The 21,432-nt window shown below is 37.3% G+C and overlaps 1 protein-coding gene across 2 annotated transcripts in view; it reads left to right on the forward strand.

Annotated features, from left to right (window-relative positions):
• Positions 1-19,861, forward strand: part of dennd6b (DENN/MADD domain containing 6B) — a 90,447-nt gene extending 70,586 nt beyond the window's left edge. For both annotated transcript variants that reach the window (XM_073066684.1, XM_073066685.1), the window contains 7 exons: positions 7,593-7,657; positions 9,484-9,573; positions 9,841-9,894; positions 11,993-12,102; positions 14,424-14,526; positions 15,815-15,889; positions 19,480-19,861. In XM_073066684.1, the coding sequence (XP_072922785.1) occupies positions 7,593-7,657; positions 9,484-9,573; positions 9,841-9,894; positions 11,993-12,102; positions 14,424-14,526; positions 15,815-15,889; positions 19,480-19,602 (620 nt within the window). In that variant the 3' untranslated portion in view covers positions 19,603-19,861. The remainder of the gene's footprint in view (positions 1-7,592; positions 7,658-9,483; positions 9,574-9,840; positions 9,895-11,992; positions 12,103-14,423; positions 14,527-15,814; positions 15,890-19,479) is intronic.
• Positions 19,862-21,432: the final 1,571 nt, after the last annotated feature.

A 21,432-nucleotide genomic window follows, 5' to 3' on the forward strand; every position in this document is an offset into this window, starting at 1 on the left:
TACTTGTTTTGATCCTAATCCTCTCCTTATCTATACATTCTGGGCATCCTTAGTGAAAGTAGATGTGAAATGCACATCTATTACTCCAGCTGGACCTATATTGCCTATAAAAGATTTCCAGTTCTGATCCTGGTTTTGCTATTTATCTTTGTAATAGTCTTGTGTTTCACACATTTTATTATTAGTGATCAATCTGTTGTCATGCTTTTTTTTCTTGATTAGATTGGCTCTGTGTTGTTTTCATTGATTCTATAAGTGCAGTGTTGTCCTAACCTGGCACCATTGCAGAAATTGCAGATCTTGCAGCCTCAGGCCTCTACTTCAGTGGCCAGATTATTTAACCTACTGAAACAGGACTTCAGCTTCGAGTGGCTCAGACAACCATCTCCCTCGGTTCAGTTCCATCGCCCCTGGCTTTTGGCCTTCATCTGGATTTTCCCATGCCCTTCATTTCTGCCAACCATCAACTTTGTTCACTGCCTGTGCAATTTTGGAACCCAGACCCTACCCATCCTTGCTACAGATTTTAGCAAATCATAACAATAGAAAGCAAATATTGTTATGTCTTTCTTGTCCATAACTCAGCTGCAATTTTATCAAGTTCATCCTACAATTTAAATAGGGGTTATTTGAGTATGAAATTAACTGGAATAAACCTCCTTTTACTATTTGATTTTAACTTCTCTGAAGGAGAAATTTAACAGTATGTAGTCTTTTCTTTCTAGACATCACTAAAGCTTTGACAGGCATATACTTATGAAGAAGGCATACAGAACTAAAATTAATTTAAATGCCATAAATGAACTCTCCAGCAATAACTATATAAAGTGATCGTGTACATTAGTTGCTGGAATATTTCTTCTCACTTTTGGTGTAATTCTGTACATTTCTACATACTTATCCAAAGGTTCAAGTTGCCAGTAATGGTACTGCAAGTGCTGAAGATTTGTTGTGGAAATAATAGCTTGTAGACATTGGTAACCTTCTCTTGAATTGGAGATAGCAAACCTACTTAGAAGAAGGAGAGGAAGAAATGCTCCCAAAAGAATTTCTGCTAGAATTTTGAGGATTTTTAGAAACATCTTAGTTGTTGGCCAAAACTTGAAGAAATGTAGGCAAAAAATTGTGAGTAACAATTGTTTCAGCTACCATTTCCAGTTTTGGAGCAGGGAATTGAGCCTGTTTGTTTGGCTGTCAAATGATTTGGCTGCTCCTAGTTTGCTACTGGAGACAAAGAATTGGGGCATCAGGTTATGACTGTACAAGATGATGATGGGACCACACTTGAAATGTTGTGCACCTTTTTGGTTGCCTACCTATAGGAAGGATGCCAATAAGCTGGAAATGGTGCAGAAAAGATTCTTAAGAACGTTACCAGAACTGGAGGGCTTGAGTTACAAGGGAGACTGGATAGGCTGGGGTTATTTTTCCCTAGCATGTGGGGGGCTGAGGGGTGAACATGTAGAGGCAAACTTGTAGAGGCATACAAAATGTACATTGCACATTTAGATGGAGATGTAACAAAAAGATTTTTACTCCTCGTGTGTGAAGGATGTAAGAAATAAAGTCAATTCAATTCAATTCTAAAACTAGAGCACTGCCAGTCTTGAGGCTGCATATTGTGGCAGAACCACTGCAACTGACAGCTGATAGTCTGATGAATGCCCAGTTGTAAGCTGCCAAATCTATTTTCAATCTATCCAAACTGGCATGGTGGTAGTGCCACACTACACAATGGAGGGTGTCACAAATGTGAAGAGAGAACATAGCCTCTGGTAGAGTTTAAAATGATTAATCTGCAAATATGTAGATATTAGCTGCAGCCTTACTAAGCAGACAGATTATTTATGGTACTTAATTACATATCAGAAACACCACTCGGGAAAGTTAAAGTGATTCCAGTCTGAGACAGGTAGGAGAACTGGCAATTATTGTATTTTCTTTGTTTTTTTACTCTCTTTAGACCATGACTTTAAGATTGGATCTGTGAGGCGAATGCCAGATACCATGAAACAATGTCCAAGTACCTAAGCCTCGATCTTAATGCATGACTTTCTTGCCTAATCCAGCCATGAAAAATTGACAGTTTATTTTGAATGTTGTCAGTTACAAGATGTTCCTGTTCTTATTAAATGTTTTTACTGCTCACTTCAGCTAATTGCTTCTGACCTTTAACCAGATATTTGCTAGTTGCTATGGTCTTGTTAAAGCCTGGCAACATAGCTCGGCTTTGACAACACCCTTGGGGTGTTGTCCTTGGAGCAGAGAACTCTCCTCTCTGCACCAGGGTTCCTGCATGAGTCCAAAAGCTTACATCCGCATCTCCAAGACACTTTGCTGTGATCGGCTAGCCTTTTTAGACTTATTTTAAGACCAAATATATTATTTTGTTTTCAGGCAGTAACACATTTTCTTAATTATTAACCTGCTGGTAGAGTAGTTTGCCAATAATACAAGCAGCCCACAAATGAGCTTTAGTTTTTGATACTAGTTTTTGAATCTAGTTAATTTACATTGTATGTTACAGTATTAAACAGGGACTATGTTTTGTAATTTGGAAGCATGATATTGTTCCAACACTGACTAAGCCGTGGTTGGTATGGATATTGAAATCCTGAATGACTTTCTGCACTTCTGCTTCTTTCAACGTTCAACAATGGAAGGAAGGTGATAATCAGAAAGAGACACCCATCCTTGTCTTTGATTTGTTGCCACCCCTGCTCTCAACTCCATAATTTTGAGGGATGAACTTACAGAAATTGTACATTCATTTTCCATTAAATCAGTCTTTTAACAATTTAATAATTGTTGTTGCAATTCCAATCAGTCTGTTTAACTGAGATGTTTAAGCCTTGTTCTTGCAACTAATTGAGGTTGGAAATATTGGAAGTTTATAACTCTTAATTTTTTTTAACCATTCTATCTTTTGATTTCTCTTTCTATATTTAATATGACTCTAATTCATTCTATTTTTATCGCCAATATTTACAGTGTCTAAATCCCAATGATTAAGTAGATGAACAGTTGCTTTTGTCCTCCATCCAGGACCAAGTTACCATATTGTTCTTACCAAGCTTTTTTAGCTTGCACTTTCAGCAATTAATAGCACAAACTAAAAGATGCAGAATGAAGTGCTGGTAGCTGCATCATTCCAGTGAGATTTGGGCCCTTATACTGTATATTAGGACTAATTCAAAAAAATAGCTGAATTGAGAAAATGACTTCATGCTACTTTTAAGCAATATTCATAAGTAATGCAAAGGATTATTCATAAAGAATCAGTCCGTAATTATGCCTGGAGTAACAGTGTGTCAGCACCCTGTTTTGCAAACCACTGCAATGCTGGACGACAGTCTTAACTCCTTTCAGGCCAATGCTCCATTGCAACAAATCTGCATTTTGTCACTAGACAACAATAACTATATTAAGGCATTCAACTTGGAATATCTTAAATGAGGGTGATACCCCTGTAACATCATCTGGTTTCATTTTTTATGATAAGCCCACTATTGTGGAGAAGTGTTAGTGCCCTTCATAAGAGTCCCTTCATAAGACTTTTAGGTTTAATTCCAAGATGTATATGAAACGTGATGAAAACTTTGACTATTGTTGGAAAAAGTGAGTGCATAGTTCATGCCGGATATTTTTAAACCTTCAAAATGACCTTTATTTCTTGGCTGATCTGAATGTTTCACTGCATTTCACTTTGCAAGTTAACCCAGTTAACAGTGAATAATTGTTGCTGTTTTACTAGGGAATATTTGAACGTGATCATGATGGGGTCTGTCATTACTTGATCAAGTCTTTATCCAAGTACAAAACCATAACCATTTCATTGTTGTATTTTTGGGTGTCATCAGTCTTGTTTAACTGGATTAATGCTCTTATGGCATGGATGAAACATTCTTCCTTCCCTGTGCCCAACTTAAGAGTACTAACTGATCAACATATGCAATGATAAAATCACCATCCCAATCGGGAAAGAATCTGCCATCTGTGTGGTTTGTTGCATATGTGAAAGGGTAGGTGTGTAAACATGGATACCTTTTCCAAGCCTGTAGTGAGATTATCAGGATCAGGTTTATTATCACTGACATGTTGTGAACTTTGTTGTTTTGCAGCAGCAGTACAGTACAATAAATAATAAAATACTGTAAATTACTATAAGAAATATATAAAGGATAAATAGTGGAAAAAGAGAGCAAAATAGTGAGGTGGTATAAATGGGTCAATGTCTGTTCAGAAATCTGATGATGGAGGGGAAGAAGCTGTTCCTACAAAGTTGAATATGCACCTTCAGGTTCCTGTACCACCTCCCTGATGGCAGTAATGAGAAGGGGGCGTGACCCTAGATGATGAGGGTCCCCAATACTGTAATGGATACCGCCTTCTTGAGGCACCATCTTTTGAAGATGTCCATGATGGAACTGGCTGAGTCTAAAAGCCTCTGTAGTTTTTTTTCGATCCCATGCTTTGGGGCCCCCATACCAAGCAGTGTTGTAACCACTCAGAATACTCTCCATGGTACTTCTGTAGAAATTTGCTAGTGTCTTTGGTGACATACCAGATCTCAAACTGTTTATCTATACTGCAAATTACATGCAATTGAATTATATTCTATTAATTTATTGATGGTAATATTTTGGTTTATGTGCTGTGAGTGATAAATGTTTTCTGGGTGCACTGTGGTCAGGAAAAGTGTTTCCTTTGGTTGTGTGAGTGTGTAAACACATACACACACATACAATCAGCTGACAATAGACTTGAACTTGCTTCTGGTGTGCCTTTTGTGTGATTGGATCAATATATTTTGTTACATTTGTATTTTGTTCCCTACCTGACAAACCAATCCCACTGAGCTGAATTTCACTTAATTTCCATAAGATCACAAGCCACAGGAGCAGAGTTAGGCCATTTTGGTCCATCGAGTCTGCTCCGCCATTCAATCATGGCTGATTTTCTTTCCCCTCCTGAATCCCATTCTGCAGCCTCCTCCCCATTACCTTTGATGCTGTATCCAATCAAGAACCTATCAATCTCTGCCTTAAATACACCCAATGACCTGGCCACCACAGCTGCCTATGGTAATAAATTCCACAAATTTAGCACCCTCTGGCTAAAGAAATTTCTCTGCATCTCTGCCTTAAATGAAAACCCCTCTATCCTGAGGCTGTGCCCTCTTGTCCTTGACTACACCACCATGGGAAGCATCCTCTCCTCATCTACTCTTTGTAGGCTTTTCAACATTCAAAAGGTTTCAGTGAGATCCCTCCTCATCTTCTAAATTCCAGCGAGTATGGACCCGGACCTATCAAATGTTCTTTGTATAATAACTCTTTCATTACCAGAATAATCCTTGTGAACCATCTCTGGACCCTCTCCAATGCCAGCACATCTTTTGTTACATGAAGAGCCCAAAACTGTTCACAGTAGTTAAGGTGAGCCTTCACCAGTTGCTTATAAAGCCTAGCATCACATCCCTGGTCTTGTATTCAAGATATCTGGAAATGAATGCTAATGTTGCATTTGCCTTCATCAATATTGAATCAACCTGCAAATTAACCTTGGGAGTCCTTGTGCAGAACACCCCAAAGTCCCTTTGAATCTTAGATTTTTGAATTTTCTCTCCATTTAGAAAATATTCTGGGCATTTATTCCTACTACCAAAGTATGTAGATTGTTTATACTAACAATGGATTAATTGTATAAGTGGGATAAACGGTCTCCTATTTGTGTCAGGTTAGTCTGCAGCAGGGCCAGTGATCCAGGTGGAGTGTGTTCTGATTCCTAGACCATTTACCAGATTGAGGATTCCAGTGTAAGATGAACAACTGGAGACTATGCAGAGCAATTTCAATGTTGTTGCAAGGGGTTAATTTGCCTATTTGCTTGAATGCCTAGTGTGTGGAAAATAAGACCAGTGAATTTACACCAAAACCATTGCTAGAGTTCATGACATTGTAGCGATTTGATCTGGCCTATTTAAAGTGGAATTAAATATTAGTAGTTAAAAACAATGTCAAAAGATACCATCATAAGGAAAATGGATTATAGAAAACATATTTTCTCTGGGGGGAGAAAAGGCATCAGAACTCCCCGAATGACTAAAGATATGATGTCTAAAATGAAACAGCAAAAGGCAGCCTTTGATTAATATTGGTTACTCTTTCAATAGAAAGTCAAGTTATAATGTGAAGTTCCAAGAGTACAAGGGAGAAATAAAACGGTATTAATGAAAAATAGATCAGCAGATAACACAAAACAAAATACAGAAATCTTGAGGCAGAAGGTATGATTAAGATACAAGATAAGTATTTTCTGCCTGCCTTCACTAAATAAAGTGTGGTACCATAATGGTTAGGTTAAAGAATGAAAAGGAGGAGGTACTTGATATCCTGTTATAGGAGAGTCATCTAGTGCTGATTGATTGTGCTCCAGAGAGCAGAGGAATAAGGGTAGAAATTCTGGAGGCTCTAACCAAAATCTTCTGATCTTTTTTGATATAATGGAGTGTCCATGATAAGTGAAATATCGGAAAGGGCACTACACTATTCAAAAGGGGTGAAGGAAAAGCAAACAACTATAGAGCATTAAGTTTTGCAGAAACAGAAATAGAAAAAACTTAGAGCTTACTTGGAAAAGTGTGGGTAATGATGAAATTCAGACCTAATTTCTTAAACACCATTCCTAATTGACTAACTTAATGTAGATTTATTGCACTATAAGAGTTCTGAAGAAGTTAGTGCAGTTGATGTGTATACTGGCTTACAAAAAACATTTGATGAAATAGCATATAATATATCCATAAGCAAAACTGGAGCCATGGATTAATGGAGAAGTGACTTCATGCTCATAAAATTGACCAAAAGGAAGAAAGTAGTGAGGAATTGCAAACGTATTTCAGATTAGAAATATGAAGTGTGGTCCCTGTGGGTTGCTTTGGTAACAGTAATCTTTTTGAAATGTATAAATTATCTGGGAATGTATAGGTTCGAAGATTGCAGATGACTTTTAAAGGTGCTAAGAGCAGATTTCAGGCTAAAGCAGATTTCAAGTTAAGCATGTGAAAAGGGAAGACGTAGATTTAATTTTATGTTGAGAAGAATAAAGAGGGAAAATAGAATAAGCAATATGAACCATTTTATAGAAGAGGGATATGAAGAAGCTTTATTTGAATGGTATCTGGAAAGGAAAGATAAATCTGTTGTTCTATCCCATTTACTTATTCTTCCAGCCATTACTGAGGTCATTTTGATAATTGAGAATCCAATCTGCAAAATTGTGTTTAAGATGATATATCCTATATAGATACTTTGATCATTTTAATTTTCAAATTTAGTTTAATGCTCTCCCTCAATTTTGACAGGATATTTCTGAGACAGAAGTACCCTGTCACTGTCCAGGCCTCAGGTAGTCTATAATCACACTTAAGGTTTTATAAGGACAAAATCTATTACACATGTGGATACTGGAATCAACAGCAGGAAAAAAAATATGAACACTATTACAGGTTGTGACAGTGGGTGATCAGATTTTGCTCACTCAAAGTGAGCACCAAAGAAAGATTTATTAAATTTCTACTTTCTGTGCAGGTATCTATACGTCTTACAGAACTTTTCTGCACAAGGACAAGGCATTTATTAAACGACTTTTAAAGGTAATTGTTTAAATTTGAGGAGGTAGGTTAGTAATCTTGGGTTGAACCATGAATTCCTTTGTACAGAAATGAAAATCATTATCTGTTTTAATATATTTCCTAGCCAGGATGAAATAAGGCAGTTGTGCTCCTATCACTGTTCTGTAAAGTGAAAAGAGACTTGGGGACTATGTGATTAGGCATAAGTTGGAAGATTGAGATTAATGTAAAGGTGGTTGGGGGGGGGGGGGGAAGATAAGCCTCTGAATTAAGGATGAAACAAGACATTTTGAGACTAGAAATTGTACAGGAGGGAAGGTTTCTTTTACATGGCTAACTAAAGACCATGCAGAGCCACAGAACATAAAAGACTTTAAAATTGGAAGGAATTAGAATCCAAAACAAGGCAGTTGAGCTATTAGGGAATGAAATGAGGAGTCAATTTTATATACAAAAAACAGTTGAAATCCAAATAAGTCTTAAAATGTTTTAAATCCTGAATTAACATATTTTAAAAACTAAAATTGTTAAGATATTTGCTATGTTAGGGTAGCAAGATAAATGACATAAAGAAAAGTAAATACAGATCAACCACAATCCAGCAGAATTCCACAGCAGGCTTGAGATGCTGAAAAGCCTCCTCTTTTATCTTCTAATCAAATAGATTCTGCTTTGCCACCTATTCCTTCGTCATTCTTTGCATTTTAATGAAACATCAAGATTATTTTCTTCTATTTTAAAAATATATCCTTGCATGAAATTTGCAAATAATTAAGACCTTCTAAAAGTTAGCATTAGTGGTGCAGTATATTTGTCATGTGCACTTCAATGCACAGCAGATGTGCAAGTTTAGGATTTATATCATTAGAAGGAAAATTGTATGTACATTTCAGTGTAAATAATTTGAAAGGCTTTTACTTGTGTTATAGACATCTAGCATGCAACAGTGGGAAGCCTTAAGCTGTGGCCATTTCTAATTTATTTTATGTGGTAGCTGCATCATGCTTGCAATACAACCTTGGTTAACTAAGCTGCAGTTTGAAGTGTTGCCGACATTGTCCCCGACATTGCAAAACCAACTAGTTTTAGGCAGACCAAAGAGTGCCTTTACTGAGTTTTCAAGAAGCTGCTGTTATTTCCTTTGGTCTGTGTTGTGTACTTCTTCAGATTGAATCTTGCTAGAAACTACTGCATCCTTTCCAAGCCTTTTGCAAGACATGTCCCAGTAGAGGATGGATGACTGACTTATCTCTGCAGCATGTTGTGCACAAAAAGTTTGGCATTGTATGAAGGATCTGATGAAGTGGGCCTTTCCCTTCATCTGCCAGGAAATGTCTTGATGTTTGATTGAAAATTCTGGTGATGTAGCATTTTGCCATATGTCTTTGATAGTGTATTTAGGGAATCATTTAACGGGATCCAACATGTTTTGTTTTTGTATGGTCTCAGGTACAGTCAGCAAATGTAGACTATATTTTGCTTCATAAACAGAGGCATATAACATCAGGGCTTTCTAATCAGTTATCATTTGAAATGTTGTTTCCAATTTTGAGACACCATATTTTGGGAAAGCTGACAAAGCTTGCAAGTATGGTCAGATTTACTAGAATGGTGTGTGAAGTTTTATTTAGATTGAGAAATTGCTGAGGTTAGGTTACTTTTCTTCCTGTCAAGGAAAATCATTTGTAATTCAAAAGATCCCTGAAATGCAACATTAGAAAATCAGACATTTTCATTCCTAATTACTGTTTGCTCAGTTACAAGATGTTTTAGATATATATGTCTTCATTTTTTTAAACAGTGCTAATTTCCAAGCACTGACGCTATATTTGCTATTCTTTTCCCAGGGCATTCAAAGAAAGCGTCCATCAGAAGTACAGAGTGCCATTGTGCGTCGCCACTTATTGGAGCTTACACAGAGTTTCATTATTCCCCTGGTAAACATTTTGTTTGTTTTTACAATTTGAAAAATCTGAAAAGAATTTGCAAAAGAGAAGTCTATATTTTGTTTTTAAAGTAAGTAACTAATCTTCGTCCCAGGTGTCCCAGCCGTAGTACCATGAAAACTTTTAAGATGCCATCAATGACTTATAAGAGTTTTAAACCAGTTAAAAAGATGGAAGCTTATGAATGGGGGTTTAAATAATCTGTGGTGAAATGGAAGCTTGTACAGTCTTTCATTATTTTCGTTTCTTTCCTTTCAGGAGAGATATGTTGCCAGTCTGATGCCCCTTCAGAGAACTATCACTGCGTGGAAGGTAAAACAGGGTATTGCTGATAAACTGTGGTGCTCACATTCCATTTATTGTGTTATATCAAACTGATGACATAAAGAAGATTGATAACTTTATGTTTCTATTCCAGTTCGTTGAATGTGGGCTTTGGTAAATCAAACATTTATTCATTATTCCTAATTATTCTTCAGAAGGTAGTAGTGAGCCCCTGCTTGACCCTGATGTTTAACTACACTAATTGCACTTGCCTTCATTGGGTTTGAATAGTGAATGCATTCTGCAGTGTTATCAGTAACATGTTCCAGGATTCTGACCCAGTGACAATGAAGTCATGGTTACACATTTTCAAGTCAGGATAATATATGACTTGAAACGGAGTTTGCAGGTAGAGTGTTCTCCTGTAGCATCTTCTCTTCTTTTGGGATTTTGCAGGTTTGAGATCATCATATATCTGTATCTCAGCTCCATTGACATGCCTTGTTTCCACAACCCTTAATACCTTTGATTAACAAAAGCCTACAATTTTAGATTGAACATTTTCATTTGGACTCGCCCAAAATAGCCTTTTGGTTAGAGGAATCAAGATTCACATTATCTTCTTATGTGAAAATGGTTATTGTCATCAGCTATGAATGGCTCAGCTCTAACTCTTTGTTTTGGACTCTTCCTATCAAATGAGTCAATACCTTTTTAATGCAGGCAATACACACAAAATGCTGGAGGAACTCAGCAAGCCAGGCAGCGTATGTGGAAAAAAATACAGTCGACATTTGGGGCCGAAATGTCAACTGTACTTTTTTCCATAGATGCTGCTTGGCCTGCTGAGTTCCTCTAGCATTTTGTGTGTGTTGCCTGGATTTCCAGCATCTGCAGATTTTCTCGTTTGTGATCTGAATACCTTTTAATCTCTTAACCTTCTAAACTTGGATAAATATAAAACTTAATTGATGCAACCTACACCCTAATTTGTCTGATCAGATTCTGATTAACTGTACAACTTCGCACAACTTCCACAATTTTTCATTCTGTTCACTTTGAAATAAATGCCAACATCCCATAATTATTTGTAATTTGTATCTGTCCAGTAGCTCTTATTGTTTTCTATATTTGGGCCCCCAGATTTCTCTACTGCTCCAATTAATCATCATTTGGAATGTACTCTGAAACTGTTTAGTTGATGATGCCTCGTTTCCCTATATTGAACCACTTGGATAGTTTTGCCCACTTAGGTTAAATTATCACCATCTCTTTGCAATTTACTATTCTTGATCACATTAGAGTCATCAGAAAACTTAGGATATATAACTCTTTATACCTTTGTTTATTATCAAAGCTTAAAAATGCAGCCCCAGTACAGATCACTGGGAGAGCATCTTTAGGGACATCCTACCACTGAAAACATATCCCCATTGTATCTAATTTATTTCCCTCTTCCTAATCAATTCCATCATGAAGTTGCTCTTACTGCAAGGATCTTTTATGTGATGCTTTATTAAGTGCATATGAGGAACATCCATCACCTGCTTCAGTCTGTAGTTCATGTTCAATTTATTCTGGTTCCATTTGACCTAATAATATTTCTTCAGACACTCAGCATTGTGTTCCCAATGGAACTCAAGTAGATGCAGCAACGCATGTGTATCAGAGTCAGGTTTAATGTATGTCGAGAAATTTGTTGCTTTAAGGCAGCAGTACAGTGAAATAGATAAAATAGCCTATAAATCACGAAAAGAAATACATTCTATATATACTGGAAGAAGAGAGCAACATTAGTGAGGGAGTGTTAATTGTCCCATTTTGTGTGACACTAGTTTGGTACACTAATGCATTCAGTGATCTACACTGAAATTTGTGGCAGCAATACATACTGTGATGCTTCAGGGCTAATTGATGTAATGAAGCATGTAGGAACCTCCATCTGCTGTGTTCTTGATGAACTGAACCAAAAGTCTTAGGATGGAATATTGCTGAACTCTTCCCTGTCTGATGAGAAGACTACCATAGGAAAGTGTGCTGTAATTTACAATCTCAAGAATTTGAAAGATTTCTTAAGTACAAAAGGAAATGTGCTTCGCAACAGGAGGTAAAATTACTTTATTCTTTTTCCCGTTTTTTTTTTCAGAATCCACCACAGATCCGGCCCTTTATCCAAGAGGAATTCATGAAGACTTTGGAGCATACAGGTCCACAACTGACATCTGTGCTGAAAGGAGATTGGGTGGGATTATACAGGTAGAGCATGAATATAACTAAAAATATGCTTGGGGGAATTGTGAAGTATTTTGTTTTGGGTAATGCTACTTCACACTAGTTTGAAAATCAATAACTGGACCTCTGACAAAATGTCCATCTTCTGATCCAGTTTTTTTCACATATCATGTCAAACTCAACCCAGCGATGCATAACTTTGTTCACTAGTTGTAGCTTGAGTTCAACTAGAAATCCTGCATTCTTTTGACAGTCTCCAAACTTTTGCTCCAATAATGTTCCTGCTGCTTCTTGGAGCCTTTCACTCTTTCACTCAGGTTGATACTGATGTCGTGAACTTTACCTTGCATAAACATAAACTTATCTGAGCTGTTGATAGCAGGTGATCTATTACAGAAGGTCTGAAAATTCTGTCTTTCTAATCTACTCTTCTGAATGATGATCTTGAAATAGTTTTTTCTAAAATCCTTCCTTGACCTTTCTACTTAAAAGTTACACAATTTCTCTCTTGTATCAGATCACTACCTTTGTTGTCCAAATACGGATCTGCTGTATTTGACACCACATTCCCAACATCAACACTGACTAATTCCCAGCTGTTTTTCCCAATCTTTTTAATCTCTTTTAAGACCTACTCATGACATGCCTCCTGTAACACCTACTTCAGTGGTTCCTATTGCAATCGCTGTTTTAGGGAGAGTAAGTAGTAACCATTGAATATAAAGAACAAGAACTTCATTAGATAATTCTATATATGCTTATATGCTATATAATATCTACATATTTTTCCTTTACCCATCCAAATCTGGTAATATTGTGATTGTTATTTCCTAAATGCTGATCCAATGCCCCTTTTCATTCCAGAACCAATGCAGAATCAAAGAGTATTTCAAAGAATCATAAAATTGTATATCACCAAAACATATTCCATCAACCCACCTCATCCTTGCTAATCCTGATCTCTATATACACTTGGTTTTATTAGTCCTGTATTTACCTCTACCTTTCCTTTGCAAGTACCTGTCCAAATCCCTTTTAAACATTCTAATTGTATCTTCCTGCACCTCCTCCTCTGGTAGCTCATTCCAAATATTCACCACCGTCTGTGTGGGGAAAAACTTGCTCCTCAGATCTTCTTTAAATTTCTTTCCTCTCACCTTAAACATCTGCCTTTTAGTTCAAGATTTCCTGATGTAGAAAGAAGATTGTGAATATCTATTCTTTTTATACTTCTCATAATTTTATAAACATATTTAAAGTCAACCCTCATCCTTCTACTTCTCAGTGAGAATAAATCAGGCCTATTTAATCTCTCCCTATAACTCCAGTCCTTCATTCCAGTTAACATCCTGATGAATCTCTACTGTACCCTCACCATTACTACCACAACTTTCCTGTAGGGTGGTGACCAGAACTGTACATAATACTCCAGATACGATCTAACCAATGTTTTTCACAGCTGTACATACTTCCTTTTGAGCTTTGCTTGTGGGAAATGTAGTTATGATTTTTGTCATGAAAATTTTCCTCTTCTTTGCTTTTAACCTTCATGTAAATACCAACTGGAAAATGAGAAGTCCTGGATTATTATTGCTTTCCAAAGTGGTGGACAAATGAGAATTGTTCAACCTCTGTCACTTTCTGTCCATAACAAAGTCAACCAAGATTGAGTTGCAGGATGCAGACTACGAGTATAATTTGTATGTTTGGAGGCCAAACTCCCAAGTCATCATGAAGAGTGGGCCTTAAGGGTTAGCATTGGGAAAACAAAGATATTTACTAACTTGGAGCTACATCAACATCCTCTGAAGTAAAAGTCCACAATTAAACTCTGGAGTATGTGATTGCTTCCCATTTGTCATTCAAGACGAAGCTTTTGGTTATTGAAAGGAAAAGAGTGTTAAGATCAAGACCTCAAACCCAGCACAAAGCTAATGGTCTACTGGGTGGCAGTGGTCTCTCTTTGCCCCTACTCTACATCCCTCTCTCAGTCAACCCATGCTTTTGAGATAAAATCTACCTACAGTAGATATTTCAGAGCACTGGAGACATATCACTAACACTGTCTCTGTGGAATCCATTATTATAATAAGTGAACCAATGTCAGTGGCCAGGCAAAACAAACTGTCTATTTCAATAGTGAGGCTATGTTGCTTACGTGCTCATCATGAACCTCCTGAAAAAGTTACTCTTTCCCACACTCTGTTTACACTGAGAGATTGCAATGTGGGTTGAGCTAATGATTTGGAATGTTCTCAAAATCTATTTTAATATAAATGTGTCTATTATGTTTCAAATAAGTTAGGCTACTGGTCTGAACAGTATTTCTTTTCTTGGATTGACAGACGATTTATTAAATCACCTAACTTTGATGGCTGGTTTCGTATGAGACACCAAGAGATGTGCAAGAAGCTGGAGATGCTTCACCTGGAGGTGTTATGTCAGGCAGTAAGTACATGCCAGTGTCAGCAGTTCAGAGATTACAAGATAGGTTTACATTATAATTGTTGCTCACAGTAACCATAGCTTTTTTCCATTGCAGCAATAAATCAGTAAATCCAAACTAGAGGTTCCTAACAAAATCATAACCGATCTTCTATAACATCACTCTCAAAATTTAGACCAGGACAGGATAAAATGCCATATATTGCTGTTTAATGCCAATACAATGGAACTGCAGCAACAAGCACATGGGTTGAATTTCTGTGGAATTCTCATTAAATTTCAGTAACTGCCATTAGAATCTTAAAGCACTAAAAATGTAATTTGCTCCATGGTGCCTATATAGCATTTTGATAGTCTAACTTAACCAAGATTTTTCTCAAAGACTAACTAATTTTAATTCTTTTTTTAAAGCGACTATTAAATCATCTTATGTCAACTTTCTGTTCCATTTCAGTTCAACTCATGGTGTTAACTAAGATCTTCTCATCAACCCTTTCCTTCTTTTGGAATTGTTTTAATCTGTCCTCAGGCAATAGAAGATCCTGCTCCCAGAAACATTTTCTCATTTCCTCATCAAAGTTGTTTAGAATTCTGAACAGTTTCATTAAATCTCCTCTTAATCTTCTTTGTCGTGAAGTAAGGAGTCACAGCTTTTTTACTCCACCCACAGAAGTGCCTATCATTTTGTACATCTTGATTGTACCACATCGTACCTCAGATTTTATTATCTTTACTAACCAGAATTTCAACTTGGGTTTATCTGATGTTTTCTACTCTGTAACTCTCTGTAGAAAGCCTAGGATCATTATATTTTTAAAAATTTCAACATATTGACTTGTCTTCAAAGAATTTAGTCCATGTAGACCCCTTTAAAATTGTTTAATTAAATTAGTATTTCCTCCCTTTGTTCGTTCTATCAAAATACATCACTTCACAGCACTAATATATATTTCATTTCCCAATATGCCATTTTACCTCTGTAAATCATCCTGGAGTCTGCCATAACCTCCTCAGTGTTTATATTTCATCCATTAACTTTGAAAATATGTGCTACATACCCAAGTACAAGTCATGAACAAATGTCGCAAAGGTAGTGATTCTGAGAGTGAGGCATTTCAACATTATTGCATTCCATATCATAATCAACTTAACAAAATTGTTTAAAAGGACTCAATATCAAAAAATTAATTCAAGCACTTGAAATTCAGAATTGAGGATAATTCAGGACAGCTTTTTAATTGAACAGTGAAAATCCATCCAGTATTTTATTACAAGCCTTTAAATTTTCTAGGATCTACTCATGTGGATTCGGGAAAAGTCTGAAGTGGAAATAGTGGACCTCGTTATAAAACTACGTGAAAAACTGGTAATGCTTCCCTTGCAATTTTACGTTTCTGTTAAATGAATTGTGTTTGTCTCTGTGAGTTAAAACATAAGACCATAAGACATAGGAGCAGAATTAGGCTATTTGGCCCATCGAGCCTGCTCTGCCATTCAATCATGGCTGATCCTTTTTTCCCCTTCTCAGCCCCACTCCCGGGCCTTCTCCCTGTAACCTTTGATGCCATGGCCATTCAAGAACCTATCAGTCTGCACCTTAAATACACCCAGCAACCTGGATTCCACAGTTGCCTCTGGTAAAAAAAAATTCCACTAATTCACCATTCTCTGGTTAAAGAAATTTCTCCGCATCTCTGTTTTAAATGGACGTCCATCTTAAGGCTGTGCCCCCTTGTCCTCGACTCCCCCACCATGGGAAACATCCTTCCCACATCTACTCTTTCTAGGCTTTTCAGCATTCAAAAGGTTTCAATGATATCACTTTCATTCCTGGAATCATCCTTGTGAACAACCTCTAAAGATTCTCCAATGCCAGCACATCTTTTCTGAAGTAAAGAGCCCAAAATTGTTCACAATACTCCAGGTGAGGCCTCAACAGTAACTTATAAAGCCTCGGCATCATATCCCTGTTGTTACATTCTACACCTCTTGAAATGAATGCTAACAATGCATTTGCCTTTCTCACCACTGACTCAACCTGCAAGTTAATCTTTGGGGTGTTCTGCACAAGGACTCCCAAGTCCCTTTGCATCTCAGATTTCTGGATTTTTCTCCTTGTATAGAAAATAGTCTGCACATTTATTTATTCTACCTAAGTGCATGACCATGCATTTTCCAACATTGTATTTCATTTGCCACTTTCTTGCCCATTCTCCTATAAGTCCTTCTACAGCCTACCTGTTTCTTCAACACTACTTGCCCCTCTACCAATCTTCATATCATCTGCAAACTTGACAACAAAGCCATCTATTCCATCGTCTAAATCATTGATACACAGCATAAAAAGAAGCAGTCCCAACACCAATCCCTATGGAACACCACTAGTCACTGGCAGCCAACCAGACAAGAATCCTTTTATTCCCACTCGCTGCCTTCTTCCAATCAGCCAATGCTCTAACCATGTTAGTAACTTTCCTGTAATACCATGGGCTCTTAACTTTGGCACCTTGTCAAAGGCCTTCTGAAAATCCAAATATACAACATCCACTGCATCTCCTTTATCTATCCTACTTGTAATCTCCTCAAAGAATTCCAAAAGGTTCATCAGGCAAAATTTTCCCTTAAGGAAATGATGCTGACTTTGTCCTATCTTGTCCTGTGTCACCAAGTACTCCATAACCTCATCCTTAACAATTGATTCCAACATCTTCCTAACCACTGAGGTCAGGCTGACTGGTCTATAATTTCCATTCTGTTGCCTCCCTTCTTTCGTAAAGAGTGGAGTGACATTTGCAATTTTCCAGTCCTCTGGAACCAATCCAGAGTCTAATAATTCTTGAATGATCATTACTAATGCCTGCACAATCCCTACCTCTACCTCTTTCAGACCCCTAGGTTGCAGTTCATCTGGTCTGGTGACTTATACACCTTTAGTTCTTTCAGCTTTTTGAGCACTTTCTCCGTTGTAATAGTAACTGCACTTACTTCTCTTCACTCACACTCTTCAACACCTGATACGCTGCTAGTGTCTTCCAGAGCGAGGACTAATGCAAAATGCTCATTTAGTTCATCTGCCATCTCCTTGTCTCCTGTTATTATTTCTCTGGCCTCATTTTCTCAAGGTCCTATATCCACTCTCATCTCCCTTTTTATTTTTTGAATATTTGAAAAAGCTTTTTCTATCCACTTTGATATTGTTTGTTAGCTTGCTTGCTATTTCATCTTTTCCTTCCTAATGATTATTTTAGTTGTTTTCTGTAGGTTTTTAAAAGCTTCCCAATCCTCTATCTTCCCACTAACTTTTGCTTTGTTGTTTGCCCTCTCTTTTGCTTTTACATTAGGTTTGGTTTCCCTTGTCAGCCACTGATGTACTATTTTGCCAGTTGAGTATTTCTTCATTTTTGAAATACATCTATCCTGCACCTTCCACATTTTTCCCCAGAAACTCAAGCCATTGCTGCTCTATTGTCACCCCTGCCAGTATCTCCTTCCAAATTACTTTGGTCAACTCTCTCATACTACTGTAATTTCCTTTACTCTACTGAAATGCTGCTGCATCTGACTTTACTTTCTCTCTATCAAATTTCAAGTTGAACTCAATCATACTGTAATCACTGCCTCCTAAGGGTTCCTTTACCTTGAGCTCCCTAATTGCCTCTGGATCATTACATAACGCCATCTCATAGGCATTCAACAAATACACTCTCTTGAGATCCATTCCCAATCTGATTTTCCCAATGGAAATCTCCCATGACTATCATTACATTGCCCTTTTAACATGGATTTTCTATTTCCCATTGTATTGTGTAGTCCACATTCCAGCTACTGTTTGGAGGCCTGTATATAACTGCCAACACGGTCCTATTACCCTTGCAGTTTCTTAATTCAACTCACAAGGATTCACCATCTTCCGATCCTATGTCATATCTTTCTAATGATTTGATGTCATTCTGTACCAGCAGAGCCATGCCACCCCCTCTGCCTACCTTCCTATCCCTCCAATACAATGTGTAACCTTGAACATTCAGCTCCCAACTACAACCATCCTTCAGCCACGGCAGAACATAGAACATTATAGTGCAGTACAGGTCCTTCAGCCCACTGTGTTGTACTGTAAATGTTGTCACCACACTCTAAGAAAACCCATTGAAGAAATAATTATTTATATTTTCTGTACATCAGCATCATTGCATTGATTAAATGTAGAATAGAACCAATTGGGCCTGTGCCATACTGTTTCCTCTTCAATTATTCCAGACCAGTCACTTGTTTCAATCTCAACGTGGGTAGTTTAATGTTATTTCCGTTACTCTTCCAATGTTAATCGTGCTCTGTTGTCTTTTTCCTGAGCACTTTATTAAGATTGATATTGGCCTTAGGGGTCTTTATTTTAATTTCAGGGTCTTTTTATTAAAACATTGGTTTGTTAGTTGAATTGGAACTAAAGAAAATTTATGTTGTCCATGTTTTCCAGCTATGAACACTATTGGTCCAACTTGTCAACAGATCACTTAATCCTTCTTCTTCAGCAGACTTAGCTTGAACCCATTTCCCTGTAATTTACCCACTAACTTGATCGCCCTTTATTTGGAAATGGACAGCAAGGACTGCAATTGGAAAAAGGAGTTAAAAGATAATGCGTGTTGGGAAAACACTATTTACTATAGGAAATTCATTTGACCATTTTAGATATACAATAATAAAGTTAAATAAAAATATTGTCTGGACTTAAAGAAAATGGGAATTATAGAGGAACAACAAAATTAAGTAATTCTTGTACATAAATAATTCAATTCTAATGGGCAGGATCAAGAAAGGATTAAAAATGGGTTCCTCATTAGTATCCCAAAAATTTTTACAACAACTAAATTCTTAAAAACAAGTTCATCGGTTTAGTTTAATTATATTTTACAACTTTAAAAAAAAATCTTTAATGGAAAGTGTTTGTTTATTCAGATAAAAGCAAGAGTCTATCGGCTGCCAGTCAGAGAAGACTTGTTGGAGAAGCTGGAGTTGTATGTGGAAACTGTAATTAGCTCCTTACCTGATGATCTACAGGTAGTTCTGCATCGACACTGATTGGAACAAGCAGGTGATCTATAGCTCAGCCTTTTAGAGAAGTCACATCAGATCCACCTGCTTTCCACATCCTGAATCATCCATTGTCAAAAGACACCCAGTGATGCCACTGAATATTAACAGAAGTTTCCACACAACAGCCAGATTTAATCAAATGATGAACTAAGATGCCTGTGATATGGGTTGGTTTCCATAACACATTTATTACTGTCATTTTTAATTAAAAAGATGCCACCTGATTAAAGTAGACTGCTTTAAACCCACCGTGTTGTTGTTTGTTTGTAAAATCTTATGATCGATTAGTAAATGTATGAATATAATTTGCACAGCAAGACTGTACGATGATTTTTGTCTTGTGATCCAGTCTGTTGAGATTGCAGGAAGCTCTTTCTTCTCAACTTAATGGAGTTGTGTAGTTTGACATCAACTCTACAAGGCTGGTAGAACAGTTTTCCAGTTTGTACTGATACATACTTCAATGTAAATTGGAAGAAAAGCTTTGGGTAATCACCAGAAAAAAACTATTATTAGTTTGTTTCAACAGGAAAGTAACAGTAGAAGTGAAGAGGAAGTAGAGCAGTTGGATAACTGGAGCTGAGGAAAAATACTGAAGGACTCAAAGAAAGTAGAAGTGCTAAGGTGATAACCTTTTACCTGAAGGACACCTAAAGCAATGACCACTTTATTTCTTGAAAACAGCACGGACTTAACATTGTGACACTAAATCAGATGAATGCAAATTGGGCACCTCTACTCAAATACTGTATAATGAAAGAAATCAATGATATTTTCAGACTACCACTTTGTCATAGTACCATGTAATTGGATGAAGTGAAGTGATTATAATGAGGTGCCATGGTAGCGTAGTGGTTAGCGTAATGCTACTGCATCTTGAGGAGTCAGAGTCAGAGTTAAATTCTGGTGTTTTTCCCGCGTATGCCTAGGTTTCCTCCAGATGCTCTGGTTTCCTCCTACGGTCCGAAGACATACCAGTTAGTAGGTTAATTGGTCATTATAAATTGTCCTGTGATTAGGTTAGGGTTAAATTGGTAGGTTGTTGGTGCCTGGAAGGGTCTATTCTGTGCTGTATCTCTAAATAAATAATACAAAATAATATTTATATCCTCAGCCAGGCTTCTTTGATGAAAATCCTGCCCAATTACCATCAGCATATAACCTGTAGCACCAGATGTCCCAATGCACTAGGCCACTGCTAGACTAAGATAAGGAATGCCCAACCCACATTTCAGAAAATCTGGTTATTTAGCTGCCCTTCTCTGACCTGCATACAGGCAGAGGCTAAAGAGCAAGGCTTCATTGATTAGGGGAAAAAAGAGGTGGTCGTGAAAGGCAGAGGAGCAGCTACAGGATTGCTTCTAGTTGGTGGACTGGGCCATGTTCAAAGAATCATTTGTGGATCTGAATGAATACCCCATGACATCATGGACTTTATAAAAATAGTCATAGATGAACGTGTCCCCAGAAAATCATTGTGAGTCTTCAACCAGAAGCCCTGAATGAACTATGAGATCTGCAAACCACTGAGAGCCAGATCAGAGGCCTTCAAGTCTTATGACCAAAAAAGTTACAGGAGGTCCAGGTATGATCTCCAGAAAGCCTTCTCCTAGGGAAAGTGGCAATTCCAGACTAAACCTGAATCAACGAAGATGCTCAACAGTTGTGGCAGGACTTGAATACAATCACCTCATTGTCACTTGATTTAACTTTATGAAAGTGACAAAGACAACAACAGAGATTCACTTGCAGTTGAGCTTAGAACCCTTCTTTGTTCTCTTTGACTGTCAAAATATGGAGGAACCATCACAAACT

This window comes from Hemitrygon akajei, chromosome 14, assembly GCF_048418815.1.
Source record: "Hemitrygon akajei chromosome 14, sHemAka1.3, whole genome shotgun sequence".
NCBI lineage: Eukaryota > Metazoa > Chordata > Chondrichthyes > Myliobatiformes > Dasyatidae > Hemitrygon > Hemitrygon akajei.